We start from the raw sequence: 22,230 nt of genomic DNA on the forward strand, positions 1-22,230 counted from the left end.
ACCACACCAGATGGTACTTCAAGTACTTCTTGGGAAAAGGTCAGTGTCGCTCTGCGGGGCTCTGTTTAGTAAAAAATTCATGCTTACTACAAGAGAGAGTTTAAAATAGACAGAGATCAACACTGGTGTAAAAGATACAGAGATAAGTCTGAGACAGAGCCAGTGAGCTGGCTTACAGGGCATGCAAAAAATAAATCATCCTTTGGATGTCTTACCTGGTCTAAAGAATGTTTATCCCATTAAATCTCTTCAGTTTCATCTATAATCTGCCAGCATCAAGCCATATTCCAGCTTAGAGTCTCAACTAAGCTCTAATCTCACATACTAACCATTGGGGAAAGTAGTAGGAGAAATGTAGCCCAGTCTCAATAGTCGGGAAAAAAAAGCTTTCCTCTGCCAGACAAGGCTGTTAATGCTCAAGTGTCTTTTCTAAAATGTCCCACACTGCACATCAAGTTTACAGCAAGGGATACTGTGAGAAAAAAAATGTAAATGAATCACCTGTTCATTCACCTCTCTGATTCTCATCATTTCAACATCCTTATTACCATGAATAACCCGTCTGCTCCCTGACTCGGGGTTTAGGTGGCACAACAGAAGATAAAAGTCTGTGTTTTTTAAGCATAATTTAAAAAAGAAAGAGCACTGCTGTCTGAAAGGTGGAGATAATAAATCACATCCTTGTAAAGGAAACTTAGATAAAAAGCCAACTATGAAGAAACAATACTCATTTCATCCTGCACTCAGGGTCTAATGATGCTGTGGAATAGGGAGTTTCAAAATGAGCCTTGTCTGAACAAAGTTGGCTAGACCTGTTTGGACCACAGCTGAGCCATCTGTGTCTCACAGCCTGAGCAGGGCTCACTGCATCGCACAGCACATGATCAAACTGGAGGCCACTTCCTGTCTGAAGGAGCACCTACTATCATATAATGACATGAATTCTCATTTTCTTCATTACCAAGTTAAGTCCAGTTTTCTTGCATTAAATAGCCTGCATTTCGGATCAGATGGTCAATAATTAATGAGGTAAAAAAAAAGAAAACAGATGAAGGCATAAAACCAGCCCAGACAAGAAAGAAAGGAAGAGATGGGGGGAGGTTTTTATTCATGATAATGTGATTTTGTATGTTATAATGTGCACTCATAAAAGAGACTGTTATATATTGTACTATTTTTGTGTTTGTCATATTACGTTTCATCGTATTTTTGGTATATTTTATATGATACTTTGAATCATTGTTTATTGTTTATCCTTGTGAAGTAAAGGGAAAAAAATATATGTTTTTGATTTTTTTGTTTTTTTTTTGCAACCAAAAAACTAAGCTTGTGACATGCACTTTCATTCAGGCCCTTTTTTTTAAGAGCATGATAAAATTGTCTTGCAAACCTTTTTGACTTCATAAGTCACACAACTAAAAAAAGTCAAACTGTGCATTAAATAGCCTGCATTTCGGATCAGATGGTCAATAATTAATGAGGTAAAAAAAGAAAACAGATAAAGGCATAAAAACAGCCGAGACAAGAAAGAAAGGAAGAGATGGGGGGAGGTTTTTATTCATGATAATGTGATTTTGTATCTTATAATGTGCACTCATAAAAGAGACTGTTATATATTGTACTATTTTTGTGTTTGTCATATTACGTTTCATCGTATTTTTTGTATATTTTATATGATACTTTGAATCATTGTTTATTGTTTATCCTTGTGAAGTAAAGGGAAAAATATATATGTTTTTGATTTTTTAGTTTTTTTTGCAACCAAAAAACTAAGCTTGTGACATGCACTTTCATTCAGGCCCTTTTTTTTTTTTAAGCGCATGATAAAATTGTCTTGCAAACCTTTTTGACTTCATAAGTCACACAACTAAAAAAGCCAAACTGTGTGAGTGTTCTAATCTCAGTATAAATCCAGTTGGTCTATGAAGCAGTTTGTTTGAGCTGATTAATGAAAAACCTGTGAAGAAGACTAAAGGAACACTGGTGACAGGTTAAACACAAAGGTGGCAGCATGATGTTCATGGGATGCTTTTTCCATCAGGGATGGAGAGGCTGCACAGAGTTGATGCTCAGAGCTCATTTCTGACCTGTTTTTAAAGAGAAAATGTGTTGATAATAGAGAAGAGCTTCACTATTGAGCAGGAAAGCAGAACTGAAACATACCTAGCACCAAATAGAAATGGTTTAGGTTCAATTTTGATTACTTTTGGGAAAGGCTGTCAATGCCATAGCCTAAATCCAATTGAGAGTCTGTGGTATAGTTTGAAAATTAATGACCACAAACAATCTCCATCTATAATAACTGAGCTTAAGCTGTTTCACAAAGACAAATAGGACAAAACATTCTGTGTGCGAAGCGGCTGAATTCCAAAAAGCCTCCTCCTGCAACTGAATGCAGTCAGCCTTAAAGTTTGAATTTGCAACATCCAGATAAAACTTTTAAAAACAATAGTTCTGTGGTGTGCTGCATAACATTCATCATCATGCTTTTCTTTTCTTTTCTTCAGTCCACCAGAACTATGTGGGTACAGATGCTGAGAAAAACCCTTTCTACCTGTCAGTTGTCCTCTCTGACCAGAACAACCAGCGGGTCCCTCAGTACCGAGCTATCCTGTGGAGAAAGACGGTGAGTGAGCCAACCCTACCATCTCTGTAAACTTTATAATGGGTTATAAAGATTCATAAAAAAAACAACCTTCTAATTAAAGACGCTTAACATTTTCCAATACTTTCTAATTCAGAAAAAAGTTGCATTACAGTCACTTTAATACAACATCTCCAACGCATCGTGTTCTTCAACTATTAGCACCCAAGTGGACAAGTTAATCCTTTGTATAAATATTTCTCCATGCATCATTAAGGCTCTGTAAATAAACCCAAACTGCTTTGTTTGGCAGTGATGTGATTCCACTTTTAAATCCCAGTGTGTGTAGGTGTGTGCAAGTTGCATGTTGATTAATGTTTGTTTGCTGTTCAGTGATTAAGTTACATGATCAGGATATCATGAATCTAATTTTGGTCTGCAGCCTCGTCTGGAACCTGATTAAGGCGGTGGACCTCTGCTGCATGAGCATATTGATTTGTCTTGTTTCTGACAGGACTCTTAACTTGTACAGGATGTTTGTGTTGTCGGCGTTCTGCAACAAAGCAACGCTGCAATTACTTTGCCTGTAATTGAAGAACCTCCAAGTTGTCCGTGCAACCTATTTGGGTAGAATTATACAAGTTGTCTTATTATCATTGGAAATTTACAGAAATCAAGAGGAAAGCATGTTTAAAAATAATTATTTTCTCTAAATAAGTAAGTTACTCTTAGACTCTGTTTTAATTCCAAATGTTTGTCACTATTTTTCACTTAGGGAACTTTGAAGATCAGCCTCCCCTATAGCCCAACTAAAACACTATCAGTCAAGTCCATCCTAAGGTAAGATAAAGTAAGATTTAAAAAACTCTAATTATAAAAGCAGTGTTATTTAGTTTTTTTCTTTTTCTTATGTTAATTCTAGGACATGGACATCATGAAGATAAATAATTAGGATAATGATCTAATCTTTAATTATATTATACTGAAACAATATAATATATATAAGAATAGAATAGAATTTAATATAATGTACAGTATAATAAATATTTTCTGAAATTAGATTATATATCCATCCACTTTCTGTCACACTTATCCCAACGGGGGTCGCGAGGGGTGCTGTTGCTTATCTCCAGCTCCCTACGGACCAGATTATATATATTTATTTAATTATTCCTTCATTTGTTTTTATTCTTATCATTATATAAATTTCTAATGTTGTTTTGTAATTAGACAAACTTTATTGTCAGTTTGTATGCATAGAGTGTATACAAAACAAAATTACGTTGCATACAGCTTACAACAGTATAATGATATTGCAGTCGGAGTAAGATAAACATTACCAATATAAATTGCAGCAGTTATCAGAATGTAACAATATAAGAGAAAAAGAAACCAGTTTAAAATAATGGTGCAAAATGGCATTAACATAAAAAGGGTTATTGGAGTGCAAAATAAATATGGTGCAAAATGCAGTAGAACACTGAGTTGTGTCCTATTTAAAAGGATTATAAAAGTTCAGCCACGTTGTTAGGGCAAAATTCATGTACCAAATGTGATGCAGAGTTTAGAGTTCAATAGTTCAACAGTCTGATGAAAAGACTTAGACTGTAGAGACTAAGAATAACATTGCTGTAACTAGTATCAGTATCAATGCATCCATCAGCTTCTCAGCAAAATGTGAATGTCTCCACAGCTTTTGCTCCTACTTAAAGAAGTAGGATGTATGTTTAATGGAACATCACCATTCATGTTGTATTTAAAACACTACTTGAGCCTTGTCCCTCTTGGAATTATGTTTTTATTTTTATTTTTTGCTCTTTTTCGCACTGGATCTTGGACTTTTCTTAATTATTATCACAACTTTCACCAGGGGAGACTCTAACTTGCTTAACCCCATTACATCCTTGCACACTTGCCCAGTATCATATACTTTCTGTCACATGCTGCTGTTATTGTAAATATACACAAATTCAAACAACACATAAAATACACAAATAGCTAACAATATGCCAGCAGAATATAGTAATTTTCCCAAAATACTAGATGTAGCTAGAGTAAGCAAGGGGCATATACAGTAACTAGCCCATTTAAAATTGATTTGAAGCATCCTCAAGTGGGTTCAAAATACTCTGTTTTCATACCTGAAGATATGGATTCTTCTTCTTATATCAAAAAAAAAAAAAAAGTGCAAAAGGATGTAGGAGCTGATGTCCATTACTCTGTGCTGTGTCACCATAATACCAAAAAACCCTGGTTTTTAATATGAAAAACATTATTTCTACTATAAAATAGTTGAAATGCCCCAAAACAATAGGACCGTATAATTTCAATAATAATTTTTCAGAAGAGTGGAACACATATTTATTTAGTTTATAATCACAGTTATAGTTATTTGTGCATAAGATATTGTGTTTCAGGTAGCAAATGGCGTGGGAGACTAGATAAAGGATATAAGAAGGGATATGACAGAGGAGATTGGAAAATTCCTCAGGGGTGGAAAGTATCACAAGTGAAATTCAAACAAGCCGAAATCATTGAAAATTAATGTGAAATCCCCCATATCAGTTCTCATTTTTCAGTATAACTTTCTAAGCCATTTGTCTTCAGTCACTTCTAAATCCCTGCTATTCCTTCTCTCTTTTCTATACCGCGCTTTTTCCAATCTTTCATTTCCGGCTCTCTTTTCTCCTATTACAGCGCAATGAACATGGACAGGTTTGAGAAAGGCCCCAGGGAGATCCTCAACCCGGAGATTCAGAAGGTGAGAGTGACACTGGAGCAACAGCCGCCTCCCCGTTCACAACAGCAGCGGTTCATTTCACGCCAAGCCTGATCAGCAACACCTAAACTTTATAATGTCCTCAGGCTGTGTCATCTCTCACCGCTGTGCTGGTTAGTATGAATGACAGTTTTTATTTCCTCTTTCCTCAGGACCTGCTGGTGTTGGAGGAACAAGAGGTATGAAAGGATAATGTACCGTTTGTCTTATTTGTGCTGTTTTTTAAGTCAGTTTAGTTATGATTATTCAATATATTTTGTATATGCTTTCATGCATAGTTGTTGATCTGATATAGTAGCAATTTTAATGCAACTTGCAAAGTAAATGTCATAATGTGTTAGGTGTCATTTTCTAAATTGTGTGCATTACTCAGCAGAAACATCCATATTAGCTGTTTCTTTGCTACAGTGATCATCTCTTATTTTGTAGGGTTCTGTCAACTTTAAATTTGGTGTGCTGTACGCCAAAGATGGACAGCTCACAGATGACGAAATGTTTAGCAATGGTAAAAGTCTATTGGCTTACTTTATTGATATTTTATGTCTGTTTTTTGTTGTTGGTGTTTTAATGAAATGTTTATTATATTCAACTGTTTTGTATATGTATTCTGGTGCTCTCTATTTGTCCTTACCTTTAAACTTCTAGAATTAAAATAGGGTGATCTTGTAGCCATATACAACTGAAATACCATGAAACCGTGAATATAATAACAAAATTATTAATATGCATATTGGTTTAAATAGCATTTTTTATCTTTTGTTAAAAGGTTAACAAGGAAAAAGAGTTGAGAACTGTTTTGTGTGCGAGAATGTGTGTTTGTTTGTTTTCTGTATTTTTCGGTGTAGTTTTAAATGCTAGGAGTTATTAGCTTATCTTAGTTTAGATTTACCCTATAATAAGGTGAAAGCCCAGCCATTTTTAGATCACACCAAAAGTAAGTAAGAAACTAATTTTCAAATGTTGTTCCTAAAGTGCTCCTGTGTTTTAACTCAGTGTTTATGTGTCTCAAGCTTTTTCACAGATGGTAGACTTATTTCCTTAAAATTGCATGAAATATGTTATCTGTTTTGGGATGTCACTGCTTTGTTCATCAAGCAACACATTTTGTTATATATATTTTTGTTTTTTTAGTAGAAATGTTCAAATCTCCCCATGGATCCACAATTAGATTTTCCTCTTGGTTGTCTCTATCTAACAGGAAATGGAAGGATCTGAATGTTTTTCCATTTGTAATTACATTTTTATGTTTAATTTAAATCAATACATAGATTTTTTAATCAGATTAGATAATCTGAGTTGATTATATCATTTAATTAGGCACCAAAGAGATCCAAAACAATCCCATGTAAAAATGTGATTGATTGATTGATTGATTGATAAGGTATATTCATGCGCCATCTTTAGTCCCTTTTAATAGACTTAAGTTTGTTTCCCCTCTTTTTTTCTGACCTTTTGTCTTTTATCTCAGTCTGCTTCCAAACCCTTTCTGATGCATTTTCCTTGTGCCGTGAATATAAACCAGGGTTGATCTGACCCAAATATATGACACCTAAGCCACCACCTGACAAAGCCTTTAGCAATAGTGAATTTACTGAAATGTTATCTGATCTACCATCTATTGCTCGACAATGCTGTTGCCAGCATGCAGGACACATTTCACCCTTGGCTCGCAGTAGTGACACCAACACTGTTTCAAAATTAAAAGTTCTACATTAGTTGAGCTACTCTTGACACCGACAATAATTTTGTAACTGTACTAAAAGCAGAACAGAAATGCAGCACTCAGGACTTCCATGATACCTTTCATAAGTTAATATTTTCTTTGCATTTGAAGAAACAACACATCACGTGTGGCTTTGTCCACCTTTGGTCCAGATCAATGCATTTGTTTCGAATCAAATGTAGTGGACACATACTTTCCCAGCTGTTCCAAGTTTTTCTCATTTTTCCACATGATATTTTCCCCAGACTTTGATATTATCAAGATGTTCTTTTGTCAGTTTTGGTCTTGATTAGGTTTTTTTTTCTTTTTTTTTTTATGTGCACCTGAGTGGGTCCTCACAGACCAGCCATATTTTTTACTTTTAATATGCACAGGTTGAAGGGGTAACTTTTCAAGGCAGTTGTGTCCACTGGGTTTTATTTTAGAGTTTCAGACTAAAATGAGCTCAGTAGATATGCAGCTATAAAAACAAAAAAACAAAAACAAAACAAAAACATCTTTCGGGGTTATAGACACTTTTGCAAAATCCTCTCTTGCACAATATGCTGTAAATGCTGACGAGCTTTTACATTTGTAGAGACGGGGAGCGAGAACTTTGACAAGTTCCTCAACCTGCTCGGTGATACCATTACACTGCAAGGATGGGCAGGCTATCGCGGAGGGCTCGACACCAAGAGTAAGACGCTACTCCTTTAAGTTGTATAAACATCCTTTTACTGAAAACGGATTTTATAAGATCTTTTTTCTTGATCTTGATGTTTCTCCAGATGACACTACAGGACTTCAATCCATCTACACAGTGTATCAAGGGCATGAGCTCATGTTCCACGTCTCCACCATGTTGCCCTACTCTAAAGAGAACAAACAGCAGGTCTGTGTCTATGTGTGTGTAAGGAGAACCTTCAAATGTGTAATAGTGTAAAAACACCTCTGTTATTTCAGTTAAGAAAATAAAGGGGCTCTGAGAGGAAGCCAGATCATTGACAGCGTCTAGATACTGCAGCTTTAAACAGAATAAGAGAGAAAAACCACGGTTCTCTTCTTTGTAATGCCTATGTATGTGATGTAAAAGAGTGGCTGGCTCGCAGATCTAACACATAATTGGATTTGGTTTAAAGAACAGACACTCTGGCTGTCAGTAATAGGGAACAGTGTGTGCTCATCCTGTGGTTGCTGTAGTGCTGCACGATTCCTCTCCATCTCACCAAAAGGAGCTGCAGATAAACCGTATCCCACCAGGATATTTCATCTCACCTTGTAAAATTATGTGTTTTTTTTCTCTTTGCCACCTATCTGGACATTGTTCCATTATTATGATTTAATTATAGAGTTAATAGTGTAATGATAAAAAAAAGTAGGAGCTCAAGGATTTGATTATTAGCGAATGATTCCAAATGAAGGGAATTCCTTTTTACAGCTTGGTTATTAATGTGTTCTTTGTCACTTTTCATCAGTCCTTGCCAATTTTGGTATCTTTGTTACTTTTTTTTTATATTTTCAGCCATTTGGACTGATACCAGCAGCATCCTAATGTTTTTTAATGCAAATGTTCTTTCATTGGCATAAAAAAATCAATCCATCACATTTCGTTGCAACAGATACTTCATGAGAATTAGATTGAGGCCATCTCACGCATCACCAGTCTTTGTTCTGAAATATTTCCATGTTGTTCTGACTGTGTGTTTAGTATTGTTGTGCTTAAAGAGGTGGGTTTCCCATACCGTGCAATCTTTTGCTGACTCTAATAGTTTGTGTTTTCAGCATTCTCTTGTATTAAACTTAATTTCCTTTACTTGTAAACTGATCAGTTTTGCTGTCTTCTGCAAAGAAAATCATCCAACCAGAATGACTCAACCTCCACCATGTTTTAACTTTGGGTTAGTGTGTTTAGGATATAGCTGTTATTTTTCTTCCAAGGTGCATTCTGAGCAAAAGTTTGACTTTTGAAGTAACTAGTAATATGTGTTTATACAAATGCGTGCTACATGTTTAAGATTTCTTTATAAACAGCTAACTAACATGTATGGAAAATCTGCTAAAATAGTTACCAGATAGCAGAGTTCCTGTTGGTATCATGATGCAGTGTAAAATTATTTCTATATGCTCTGTAAAGGATCAAACAAACAACAGGGAAATTAAATTGAACAGAAAATGTGAATCAGGTCTTTTTGATGAAGCGTCTGTCGCTTGTGTTTCTCTGGCAGGTGGAGAGGAAGAGGCACATTGGAAACGACATTGTTACCATAGTATTTCAGGAAGGGGACGAGGTGTCATCGTCCTTCAAACCATCTATGATCCGATCACACTTCACCCGTATCCTTTACATGGACAATGAATGTCAAAGAAATTAGGTGGCTGTCGACTGCATGAGAACTGCTCGCTCAAGGTCTGAAACTGAAAAGCAGAGCACCGAAATTATCGCTTTAAAACAACATGCTTAGTTTTCCTTCACTCATTTTTGCAGATATTTTTGCATTAGTCAGGTACAACAGCCAGAATGACAGCTACAGGTGAGTTTAGAGTAGGCTTAATTGCAGTTTTATTGCAAGAATTTTCTTCTCTGCTTTTGCGGTGGATCTCGGAGGTATAAACTGCTCTTTGCTACAGGTTGAAGATTTTCTCTGAGGAGAGCGTTCCACTGTTTGGACCCCCTCTCCCATCTCCGCCTGTGTTTACTGATCACCATGAATTCAGGGACTTTTTATTAGTCAAATGTATGAAAACAAATAAAGCAAATCAGATCCAATGTTGAGATCCAATTCATCTATTTCACTTTAACTAATATCTTCATTTTTTTCAGTAATCAATGGAGAGAAAGCCACTTTGGAGACACCAACGTTTGCCCAGAAACGTCAGCGGACCCTTGACATGTTGATCCGCTCGCTCTACCAAGACCTGATGCCTGACCTTCACAAGGTAGAGCACCATTTTGGACCATCAGTCATGCACAGAGAGCAGGAAGGGCTTCAGTTATGGCCCTCCAAGGCATATTTTCCTCAATCCTCCTGTTACCTCAGACACCAGCAGCAGCGTCTGTAACCACAGCTGAGCTGTGTTCTGCTATATCTAACTGCAGCCCCCAGTCTGCCTCCGCATACTGCACCACACTGACTGGAAAACCACTGCAATGCTGACTTTCTCAGCAGGGCTCCCTCTCCTCATATTGCTTTTGTTCTTATTTCTCTTGGGTTTTTTTCCACTTGTCCCCCTTCACCCTGGCCCTAACACAACTCATTTTAAACTGTTTTCACTGCTGCTTCTAAAAACACCCACTGTGGGTTAGTCTCTAAGACCCCTTCTTTTTTTTCCTTTCTCTTTCCCCTGTGTGCCATTTTTTGTGTGTTCCACGTTTAGGTTCCCTTTTCTCCCCAGAACATGTTAAACCGGAGGTCTTTTAGCGACGTGCTCCCTGAGTCTCCGAAGTCGGCGCGTAAGAAAGAGGAGGCCCGGCAGGCTGAATTCGTCAGAATAGGCCAGGTAAAGTCGCAAACACATCAGCACTGTGCACAAGGGTTTTGCAGAGACCAGCATTACACATTTAAAAGTACATACATTAACACAAATCAGGAGGAGCCATGCATCAAAAGATGGAGAATAATAGCTTTTGAGGACTAGGACAAGATATCCCAAACTATAATCCAGAGTATTAGTCCTACAAGCTTGCACATATTAAAGGTATAGTGCAGGTTTTTCACACATTTTTGAAAAAACCACCCCTCTCCACTTTATAAAAAAATCAATAAATGCACATGCACAACCCTGTACCCACTCCCGAGAGGGAACACCAATTGATTGCAGGCAAGAGCATGGACTGGCGCATATCCCCCTGGTGCACGCTCTGTTCAAAAGTTGCTGTCTGCATCTCTCAAACAAGCTTACTTTGCAAAAGAAGATTTGCAATTTTTCCACTATGTCCGACTCATCTCAGGTGAGTGAAAATGTATTGACAACAAAGAACCGCTGTGAGAACGGCAAGCTTCAATAACTGGCTGAAACCGTAGCTCATCACACATATGCACCTTAAAGTGCACATGTGCAAAAAAATATAGCTATATATGGACGAGGACATAGGACGGCCTTACCTAAACATATCACCAGAATGATTTGCAATTAGGAGGACCACTTATTTTGACGATCCACCTGGAAAAAGAAAATCCTCAACTATACCTTTAAGTGTTGCAGCAATCATTCTGTCTGTCGCTCACAGTGACACTGAGAAGTTAACAGCTCTTTTTAGATGAACTCTTAAAGTGCTCTCACCTCGAAGAGATTCCTGTATTCTCTTCATTTTGCGACCACTTGAATGTCCTTTGCTCTGGCCCTTTTATTTGCCTCTGAGAAAGAGAAAACCTGGATATCTACATTGTGCTTTAAAGCATGAAATGAAAGAAGGCAGCGGTGAGAAAGAGTTTGCTTTTCTGACTAAAAATGGAATTGATAAATTTTTTTTGTCAGTGTTTAATGAATGACTGGACTACATTGCTGCTAAACCATCTACAGTTGGTTGGAATTTATTCCATTATATCCAGATTGTTTTTATAAATAGTATAATCTTCCACTTTAGATTAAATTTGCAGTGGCTACTGTACACTGATCTCTTGGGGTGAATCAGGCGGGCTGGATGGAAATGGACACCACACAAAAAATAACAGTCATTCATCATTTTTATTTCTGAACTTTTTCTTTTGGTCTTCTGCAAAAAATATCAATGGAATACAGTATTTTGTGGTTGTGACATGACCACATATGAAGGAAGACATGTGGAAAACATGTAGAAACTGCAGACCATGGACATGTCTTTAAATACAGTATGCATATGGGTTTTATGAGATGTTATCTCCTATCCAGGCTCTGAAGCTGAAGACCATCGTTCGAGGAGATGCACCTACAAGCCTTGTTACCACGGGTCTGTGCAGAAAAGAGGTGACAGAAAAACACTGACACAACATCAATGTTAGTCTATCCTTAAAAGCCAAACAGGTACTTAATGATTCTGAGTGGGAGTTTTTTCAAGATGTTAACTGCATTCAATTTGTTTTGTTGATGTTTTTGCATATTATACAGGAGTAATTTATATTTTTTAGTGGGCAGATATTTTGTAAAATTGTGGATCACATTAAATGTGACAAAAACTAGTTTTCTTTGGCCGAGTTATGTAAACTGCTTTGAATTTCCTTACCATCAGTATATTGATTACACCATCCTTACATCAAACAAGAAGACTTGCCATATTTCTTCTTACTGTGTGACTTTGAATCACAAAAGGGTTGCATATTTACGAAATGCCAGGATAGAGAAGGAAAATTCCAAATCAGTAAATGCATTGAGGATGTCAGCATCACAAAGAACATCACCTCCTGGGCCAACCAACGACCCTAGATGTCTGGAGAGGTTCGGAAATCGCTAAAAGCATAGAACCCATCTTTTCAAGTCTGGTGATAGAGAGGCACAGAGAACCGCGCGTTCAAACTTGAACTGTGCCAACAGATCAGCAAAGCAGAACCACAGTCAATCCAGGATCTCTGCCATGATGCCAGCCTCACGAGGAGGATGTTGCAAGGCATAAGGGTGATCACAGACTACAACACACCCTTCCCCCTAGTAGATGCAGCTGATTCTGACTTCCTAAATGAAATAAACAACTTCTTTGGAAGGTTTGAGGCACTGCAACATAGCTGATGTGGGGAAAACTCTGAGTAAAGTCAACTAAAGAAAGTCCCCCAGGCCCCGATAACATACCTGGCCAGAGTTCAATTAGTGTGCAGATCAGCTGGCTAATGTCCTCACAGACATTTTTAACACTTCGCTGCATCAATCCATAATGTCAGCATGCTTTAGGTCTGCCACCATCATTCCGGTCCCAAAGAAGCCTCAGGTCAACTCACTCAATGATTACCGGCCTGCCGCACTGACTGCTATCATGATGAAGTACTTTGAAAGGCTGGTTAAAGAACACATCGTCTCCAGTCCCCCTCCTAACATTAGACCCGCCCCAGTTTGCCTACCAACGCAATCAATCCACTGAGGATGCCATCCCCTCCACTGTTCACATGAGCCTAGCACACCTGGAGGAGAAAAACACCCACATGCGGATGCTTTTCCTGGACTTCAGTTCAACTTTCAACACCATCATCCCACAGCATCTGATGGGCAAACTGGAACAGCTGGGATTCAATACAGCCCTCTGCAATTAGCTGCTAGACTTCCTCACAAACAGACCTCAGTCAGTCTGGGACAGACAGAACACCTCTGATGTCATCTACATAAGCACAGGCTCCCCTCAGGGCAGCATCCTGAGGGGAGCCTGATGCTCACCTGTTCACCCTGATGACACATGACTGCATCCCCAGGTTCACCACCAATCACATTGTAAACTTTACAGAGGACACGACGGTGCTCTCGTCAGAGATGACAACGACCTGGGCTACAGAGTGGAGGTGGAGCAGCTGGTGGCCTGATGCAGAGATAACAGTCTGAATCTGAATATGGAAAAGATGATGGAGATCATCGTCGACTTCAGGAAAAACTGGCATAACCACGCTCCACTGGTTATCAACATCTCAGCTGTAGAGGTGGTCAACAGCACCAAATTCTTGGGGGTTCACATCACAGACAAACTCACCTAGACTGTTAACACCACCTCACTGGTCAAAAGCCTGTAGACGTTTACTTCCTGAGGAGGATGAGGAGAGCCCACCTGCCCCCACCCATCCTCACTACCTTCTACAGAAGCACCATAGAGAGTGTTCTGACCAGCTGTCTCACTGTGTGGGGTGGAGGCTGCAGTGCCTCAGACTGGAAGTAGATTGAGAACAGTGGTGAGAACAGCAGAGAAGATCATTGGGGCTCCTCTTCCCTCCATTAAAGACCTTTCATCCTTACGCTGCGTGTCCCGAGCCCGTAACATCAGTAGTGACCCCTCACTCCCAAACTGTTTACATTTGATCACTGCTACACTTTATGGAATGGAAATGTTCTGACAATAAGAGTTGTCTAAGTCAGACAGTTTCTACAGTATTTAGTAAAATTGATATGTTTTTGTTTTTTCTGGGTACTTCCCCCGCAAGCTTTTGCCACCCATAATTACTGAGAGCACTGAGAGTGTAAATGAGAGTGTAAATGTGTCAGTTTTGCTCACCACCACTTTTTTAGCGCTGTCTACATATTATCATTACACTAAGATTAGGAGCTTGTAATAGATAAATCCTTATATGTACTTTGTTGTTCTTAAGCCACTTTTAAATTGATTTGACAGGAGGCAAAGGGTCATCACTCATATGCAAGACTCATTTGTACGTAAGGTTAAACTTCTTGGCTAAGCTGTTGCTATGACGCCTCCAAAATATGTGCAGTTCTGATTTGAAAAGTGCCACTACCTTACATGACGCTGCCTCTTACATAAGTCAAAGTTGAGGTTTCTGTCTGCAGGCTCTTAAGCTGCTATTTTTCTTCCTGTCTTCCCAACTTTATTATAAAGAATATATCAAGAACCTAACTTTTAGTTTCTTCTTTTACTGTCTCCAAAAAGAAGACCTATTGCCTCAGCATTTGCAAACTGTAATCAGGGTTTATACATTGCTTTTGGGGTAATGGCTTCTTTGTTGCTGAATGTCTTTTCAGATGAGGTTTTTAAAGGGCTTGCCTCACTGTACTTTAAAACCCTCTCTTACAAGGACCTTTACAAGATCATCCACTTAGATCACAGTCTCTTTCTTAAACAGAAGTTTTTTTCTTGGCATAACAATGTCTCATCAGGAAGCAGTTTCTAACCCATTAGAAGTTTCTTTTCTTGGTTTGAGCATTTTCCTAAAGGCCGAGATATACTCACACATTGAGTTGTCGCTACAGTCTGTGTGCTCCGTCATGAACCCATAGAAATGTTGAACCCTTTTATACCGTAGTTGACGTGGATGTTGGTGCAGTACTCGCAAAAAACACAAAGGGCCATTGATGAACATAACAAGTGGAAAGACAGAAAAAAAGAGAAGAAACAGTCGATGTCCCACTTACAAAATGCATGAGCGCATTATTTAAAGGCTCACCACGTAACTTTTGGACACTAGGTGCGCTAGACCTGTAACTTTCATGCTAGAGCCCTTAGTGGCCCCAAGCACCGCAGTATTGTTGCAAAGTTCAACAGTCAGCCGGTAAGCCTCCCGTATCTAGAAAGCACAGGTCAGACCGCGGTGCATGGAGTGGAGGACCAGCGGCAGAGCTCCAGTGAAAAGCTGCTGGTTTGGAAAGGGCATTCTTCCAGGTCAAATGACCTGGCCAACCATGGTGCGCCGTCTCTCAACTTACATTGGCTTCATTTCAAGAGGGGAGCCCCGCTCGTAGCATTGATAGAGTCAAGCACTGCATATTGGCCTGAGGAATCATTTAAAATGACTCATATGCATCAACTCCTTAGGTCCCAAAGTCAGCAGGGTGTCTTTAAGAATTGATGATTATTGACGAATAAGAGATGTGTTACACAGAAATAGAAAAGAGAGATGTGACGATGGGGAAACCATCCCCCACCCCCTGTGAAGCCCATACGTACCATCCATCCATTCATTTTCTGACACGCTTAATCCCAAGTGGGGTCGCGAGGGGTGCTGGTGCCTATCTCCACCTGACCTTTTTTTTTTTTAAATAACATTTTTAATAAAAACTGAATGCATTGTATACTCTGCGTAGTTCTTTCAGACTTTCTTTATATTTTATGTCATGGAAACAGAAACTAAAATCCTTGTTTGTATCAAAAGCTTGGCCAATAAACTCACCCCTGTATAATGTTTTCAGTCACTGAAAGAACAGTAACAACACTGAATTTAACCACAATGTTCTTCTGCACCATTTGATGTCAGTACAAGCAAACTTGTTCATGGAGAACAACTTTTTATCCTTCTATCTAGAAAGCGGTCAGTGCCAAGTTACAAAAATTCGGAGATGCGCGACCTAGCGCCGAGGCTGCGTGCTCGGTGGAAGGGAAGGCATGATTGTGTCACTTTTGGCGCAGGCACCCTTGCACCCTTTTGGATGTGGCGGATATAAACCAGGCTTAAATGTTTCATACTACTATTTATAAAATATAATTAATATTGAGGAACCTCTCTGAACTAAAACAGCAGGTTTTGTCTGTCAGACTCTGACAAACAAAAGGTTATGTCTATTTATTTATCTCATTTGTGTCATTTTAGTCGAGCTTGTTTATTTCATTGCTTATACTTTTTTTTTTGTGGCTAATTCTGCAGCCATGGGAATCCCAGTCTTTCTGCAGCACGTTTCCCTATGACATCGTCTGTGCTGACTCGTGGGGTCAGTCTCTGCTGGTGGCGACTGATACTGCGGGGGTCATGATGCTGGACGGTGAGTTCATCTTGATCTGTCTTTCTTAAATAATCATGCAACACATAGCTCAATATCAAGCTGGGATGATGGTAATAATGATGCTGTCCATGTTGCAGGCCCTGATCCAGTGCTGCCTGGTGCTGGTGAGTGGCAGGCAGTCAATAACACTGTTCCTTCCACAGCTGGGATGTATTTTTCACCCCTCGTTTGATGATGGGATTGCTTTATTGTATTTCAGAGACACCGACGCTTGCCCCAGTGCAGGTGTTTGACAAAACCATTGCAGTGAAGCAGATGCACATTCTAGAGCCTCAGGACCTTCTGATCACCAGAGCAGACAAAGGTAGGCTTGAAAGAAGGATTGATATTGTTTTATACTTCCCCCTGCATATCAGAGACTGATTCCTTTTCTTTCTTTTCTGTTCTGATGTTTATTCTCATTATTCTCTCTAAATGCATCTCTATCATCTCTCACTCTCTCTCTGGTTCAAAACCTGCTTACCCTTTTTACCTGAGCTTGTCCAAAGTACCATTGATCTCCTGCTGAGATCTAAGAAAGCTGACCTATAGAGAGCTAAACTCAGAGGGGGCCATATGGGTCTGTTGTGCTGGAGGAAATCTGTGAGGTCCAGTGCAGTATAAATGCAATTTCTTTTCATTCTTAGCATTCAAAAGGAAAAAAACCAGGCCTTTTTACCATTTTTGGTTACCTTTTTAGATTTTATCCCATTCCTCAAGCAACAATAATTTAGTAGGAAACAAAGTTTTTGAATTGAAAGGGTGATTTATTTAGTTAATATATAGTATTGGATTAAAAAGTAAGATTAATGAATTACAAAACTCGTTTAGAAATTCACATCCCACCACTAGTAATTATTTTAAGGACAAAATTTCTCCTTCATTGGCAGATCATCATATTTACATGCACGGTTTAATGTCAAATGCACTTATTTTAAGAACAGTTTACTTTTTGTTTTTAGATCACTTTTTACGGTTTTATAATTTTTATGACGATATGCGCAGACAGAAGGGACTGTTTGAAGTTGTTTAAATTAATGAACATATTGAAGAATATATACCATGATTTCAAAAAGTCTTAAGAAAGTGAACTGGTCTGTACTGGCAGATTATTGCACTTATTTTGAGTGGATATTTTCCAAAGAAGACATTATTTTTATTTTATTTTTTTTTACAGTGTCCTGTCTGGCGATGTGGCAAGAAGATGTATTATTTAACAGAATCTGCCCTTGTTCAATACACTCAAAACAAGCTTAAAAAGAGGTTTTAGCTAGAGCCTTGTAAGATGGACAATTTTTGCTGTGTGTAACTGATTGGTCCCTTATTTAAAGTCACCTTGATGCTTCAGGCATATTCAGATCCGACCACGGGGTTCATCATCATTACTATTGTTCTGTGCCCCTATGAAGTACTTCATCAACTATTTTAGTAATTGATTAATCTAACTGGAGTACAGAGAGTGTAAAACATGTCTTTAGCTGACAGAGCAACCCACATAGAGCAGTAATTATATCAAATTACTAAAAAATCTCTAAAAATTTTGCATTTAAGATTTAAAAAAAAAAGTTTTATCTATCCAGAACTCAAGCAGAAACATTTTAGTTTCACCTAGTTTAATTTCCTAAAAAAAAACTTTTTTAAGGAACCTTTTGCTATCGGATTATTAATTGATTCAAAAAATAATGGACAGAATAAATCGATTTGCTAAACAGTCGTTAGCTGCAGCCCTAGTTGCAGGGCAACAGTGATGTAGAGATATGGATGCAGTTTCAAGACAAAGATACAAAAAAAACAAATTAACCAAAATGTTGGATGTGACCTTTAGCTCATCAAGATAAGTATCACATCTACAGTAACATGACAACAGATAAAAACCTTTATGTCTGAACATGTGTAACTTTTTTGTGAGTTAGGAACTATAATGTACATGATAATACGGTAATCATTTGGTCTTTGCCAAGGTGAACGTTAGCGCATATATTGAAATATTAAACAGATTGATCATTGGAGCCCAGTCTGCCAATTTAACCAAAACCAGAAGTTCATGCAGCCAAAAAAGTCCCTAGATAGTCCATATTACACTTACCATAGCTTAATAATTATTATTAAATTACTATTTAACCACAATGCAATGATAAACAGAGGCAGCAAATAAATCAGTTGGACAGCTGCAGACGCAGGTATGAACAGATGTAGGTTTTTTTCCAAAGTTGCCCTATGAGCTTTTTACATTTTTATACCTAATATGAACTTTGGGCTCTGGATAATTACCCTTTTTGCTCTTGGAGATCCGTAAGCAGCACAAAGCTCTTTATCATCTGCCCTCCATCTGTTGTTTGATGCACATGAAAGCAACCTATTGAAAGACCCGGCCTTACAGTAAACATCAGTATCCCAGACCGGTCTGCTGTGTTGTTTGGGCCTCATGAAGCTGTTTGTTCACCTTAAAAAAACTCTGAATTTCTTAACAGATTTTTTTCTTCGTTTTTTTATTTCCACTTTTCAATTATGTGGTATGTTTTGTGGTTTGTTGAAACAAAGGTCCCTGTCACACCTTGCCGATTTAGCCAGCATATGCATGAACGCCTACTAAAACGTTGGCATACACTGAACTTTCTATGTATTCAATTCTGGGTGTATACATAACATATTGATAATGAGTCTAGAACTTATGTCCAACGAAAGCCTAACTTATGCATAATGCATGGGAACGTAATGCCAATGAAATGATACACAAGCCAATGTCCTGAGGGGGCAGCGATGCGCTCGGAGGCGTCCGTCCTGCATTAAAAGATGGACCGCGGTATTAACCGTACGGCTGTTTACCTCCCTCCAAAAAAAATAAATGAAAAAAATGAAACAAAAAGAAAAAGGGTTTCCAGTTGCAGTAGATTCAGCGTCATGTCTCCTAAGAAGATTGTTGGTCGTGGCCGCGGGCATGAACGCAGGGATGATGCATCTCACTCTCCTTCTTGCTCATCCTATGATGGGGATGAAGTCTGGAGGAGAACTGATGGTTTCCTCTTGTGAACCTCCTTTCATACCAAAACGCCGCAAATACACCATTGAACAGTAGCTGCAGTTTCGAAACATCTTTAGCAGTTGTCTGGAACAGGTAAAATATGTTGATATGCACTGGAGATAAGTTCTTAATAAGTTACACCTAAGTTATACACAACTTACTCATAGGTTTTAGATAAGCTAGACGCCACAACTTATGAGTAACTTACACTTAAGGTATTTCAACAATCAAATAACTTACCTGTGACTCATGGCCCATGTATGAGCATACGTCTCGACGTACTTGCCGTATGTCGATGTGTGCCAGCGTCCTTCAGCATGTCCATAACTTATCCAACGTATTTAGTGTTTTTGCCATATTTTCTGTACGTCAAGCATACGCTGTCTAAATCGTCAAGGTGTGACAGGGTAAAAAATAACAATGTTTTTCGTAAAAAATATATAAAAAAATGTTCAAAGAGTTATTTTCCTCTGGTATGAGTTCTCTCTATTCTCATGTCTATGTACAGGCAGAATAGAGAAGGAGTCACTGTGAATAAACACCAGTGCGATTTGTTTCATGTTTGCTTCAGCTCAGTGACTATGTCATTAATTACAATACAGATGATTAGTTTTTGCTAACATTGACACACATGGTTGACTTTGGTTTGACAGTGATTACAGTATGTGATGTCAGTGTAAACATTTTTTCCCCATGCATGTGTTTGCCCTTTGAGGGAGAACCAGCACCTTAAGTAGAGTAATTCTGCCACATGCAATGTCTGCTAGTGGGAGGATGCCAACACTGGAAAAGCAAAAAAAAACAAAAAAGATAACCTTCTTGCAAAACAGCAGAATCCCTTGTTTTGTGTCCAGGAAAGGACGCCCGGCTGTATGTGTTTAGACTCGGCGCCATCAAAAGAGGCCTGGAGGAACGGCAGCTCGTAAGAAGCAAGTGTGACTGCAGAGAGAACAAACTAGAGAAAACTAAAGGTAAACAAAGTAGAAACTGACGAACAGGAACGATTGGCTATGAGCTCTAAACACTGGTGTTGGATATCGAGTTTATTGGTCTGAGTTGATCGAGAAAGAATTGGGTAAATATAATATGCCTGAGAATGAGGCTCTTTTAAAAAAAGTTAGGAAAATATTTCAAAAGACATAAGGAGCTGCCTCTTTCCTTTTAATTTCTCAGTTTCTGTCTGTTATATTAAGTTGCTCTAATTCATCAGGTTCTAAGGATCAACTCATACAGTACATATTTTCAGATGACCAGATGTGACGTAATATTGTCTTATATAAATTGTTTAATGATTGGTGACCTCATCTTCTATGATTAATGGCCACATACTGGCACGGTAAACTGAATCACAATCATCACAATATGAAAAATTAACAGGATTTTTTGGACATAATTTCTTACATGTTTTGATTTTTTTTTATTTAACAATATGTTTAGCCAGTCAAATGGAATTCATTTGGACTCAGTGTCTACAGCTGATTTTTGGGTCTAAAGGCGGGCATACACTGTACGATATTTTCAATCGTACTCAGCTACAGCTCAAACTGTACAACGAAACTGCAGGGTTTAAGATTTCCCAGCTCACAATACATGTTCTTTATGCTGTATGGCCCCGACGCTCTGATGCGATCTAACTGCTCACTCTGCACGTCCAAAAACAAAACATTGGACTCAACGTAGAGAGATAACGCTGGTCAGACTTGTCAGTATATTAGAAGAAGAATTCCCTTGTTTTCACATGTGCAGTGCTCGAGGTTCTGGTAAATAGGCTCATAGCTCTGCATCAGCAGCAGGATTTGCTCATAAACACCTAACGACCTAACGAGGGCCGACTAAATTTGAAACCTGATCGGGTGGTGGTTGGGAGAGGCTAATTGCCCCTCGTTACCTGCTGTATGCTACACAACGGAGGACAAACTATGAGGCTAAAACTCAGCCGGATACAAAAAATTCTCATACAACTAGAGAATTGGCAAAAGATCGTACACTGTATGCCAGGCTTGATTGCTATCAGATAAAGATCATAATTTTTAACAATATCGCAAATATATGTTTTTTTCTGATATTACTCAGCTAATTTAAGCTTTTTTTTTCCAGTTTGTGATTTCAAAAGTTAAACACATATAGGGTTTTTTTTCTATAACTGTAGTTGGACTAAGGCATTTATGATATAAAACAAGATGGGGAAATAAGTATAATGTCAAACTTTGAATGCTACGTGGTTAAATACCTGATTTATTGAAAAAAGCCAAAACCAGACATTCCTTTCTTTGGGGCATTGTTGGAGAAATAATTTGGCCCTATATTCTTGATATGTAATATAAGATCCCGTGTTAATCTGATGTGAAAATAGTTAAAATTTATATATTTCCCCAAAATTTTCCCATTAAACCGACTCAGCTTCATCTACTTCCAGCAAAGTTAATTTCATGAAGGGAATGGTTCTCGTTTTAAAAATATGCTGTATGTTCATATATGTCTATATGTGTCACACCAAAATAGTTCTTAAAAATGTTAGGGGGGGTTGACCATACTGCAGGGATTAGTGCACGATCTAAACCATAGGTGTCAAGTAACGAAGTACAAATACTTTGTTACTGTACTTAAGTACACTTTTTAGGTATCTATATTTTACTCCATTACTTATTTTTCCTCCTACTTTTGACTTCTACTCATTACATTTTCACACAAGTATCTTTACTTTCTATTCCTTACATTTTTAAAACAAACGTCACTCGTTACTCTTGGCTTCGGTTTAAAGCACAGGTCAC

General features: G+C 38.2%; 1 protein-coding gene across 1 annotated transcript in view; it reads left to right on the plus strand.

Moving 5' to 3' along the window:
* garnl3 (GTPase activating Rap/RanGAP domain-like 3) overlaps positions 1-22,230 on the plus strand; it is a 112,295-nt gene that overhangs the window by 73,474 nt on the left and 16,591 nt on the right. Inside the window, exons 4-21 of the mRNA XM_015382730.1 lie at positions 1-39; positions 2,508-2,626; positions 3,360-3,424; positions 5,282-5,345; positions 5,516-5,542; positions 5,793-5,868; positions 7,664-7,762; positions 7,854-7,957; positions 9,291-9,399; positions 9,551-9,596; positions 9,694-9,800; positions 9,887-10,002; positions 10,459-10,563; positions 11,935-12,009; positions 16,323-16,437; positions 16,536-16,562; positions 16,658-16,762; positions 20,314-20,430. Of these exons, the coding sequence (XP_015238216.1) occupies positions 1-39; positions 2,508-2,626; positions 3,360-3,424; positions 5,282-5,345; positions 5,516-5,542; positions 5,793-5,868; positions 7,664-7,762; positions 7,854-7,957; positions 9,291-9,399; positions 9,551-9,596; positions 9,694-9,800; positions 9,887-10,002; positions 10,459-10,563; positions 11,935-12,009; positions 16,323-16,437; positions 16,536-16,562; positions 16,658-16,762; positions 20,314-20,430 (1,515 nt within the window). The remainder of the gene's footprint in view (positions 40-2,507; positions 2,627-3,359; positions 3,425-5,281; positions 5,346-5,515; positions 5,543-5,792; positions 5,869-7,663; positions 7,763-7,853; positions 7,958-9,290; positions 9,400-9,550; positions 9,597-9,693; positions 9,801-9,886; positions 10,003-10,458; positions 10,564-11,934; positions 12,010-16,322; positions 16,438-16,535; positions 16,563-16,657; positions 16,763-20,313; positions 20,431-22,230) is intronic.

Source organism: Cyprinodon variegatus, unplaced genomic scaffold (genome assembly GCF_000732505.1).
Source record: "Cyprinodon variegatus isolate N-32 unplaced genomic scaffold, C_variegatus-1.0 Scaffold264, whole genome shotgun sequence".
Taxonomy (NCBI): Eukaryota; Metazoa; Chordata; class Actinopteri; order Cyprinodontiformes; family Cyprinodontidae; genus Cyprinodon; species Cyprinodon variegatus.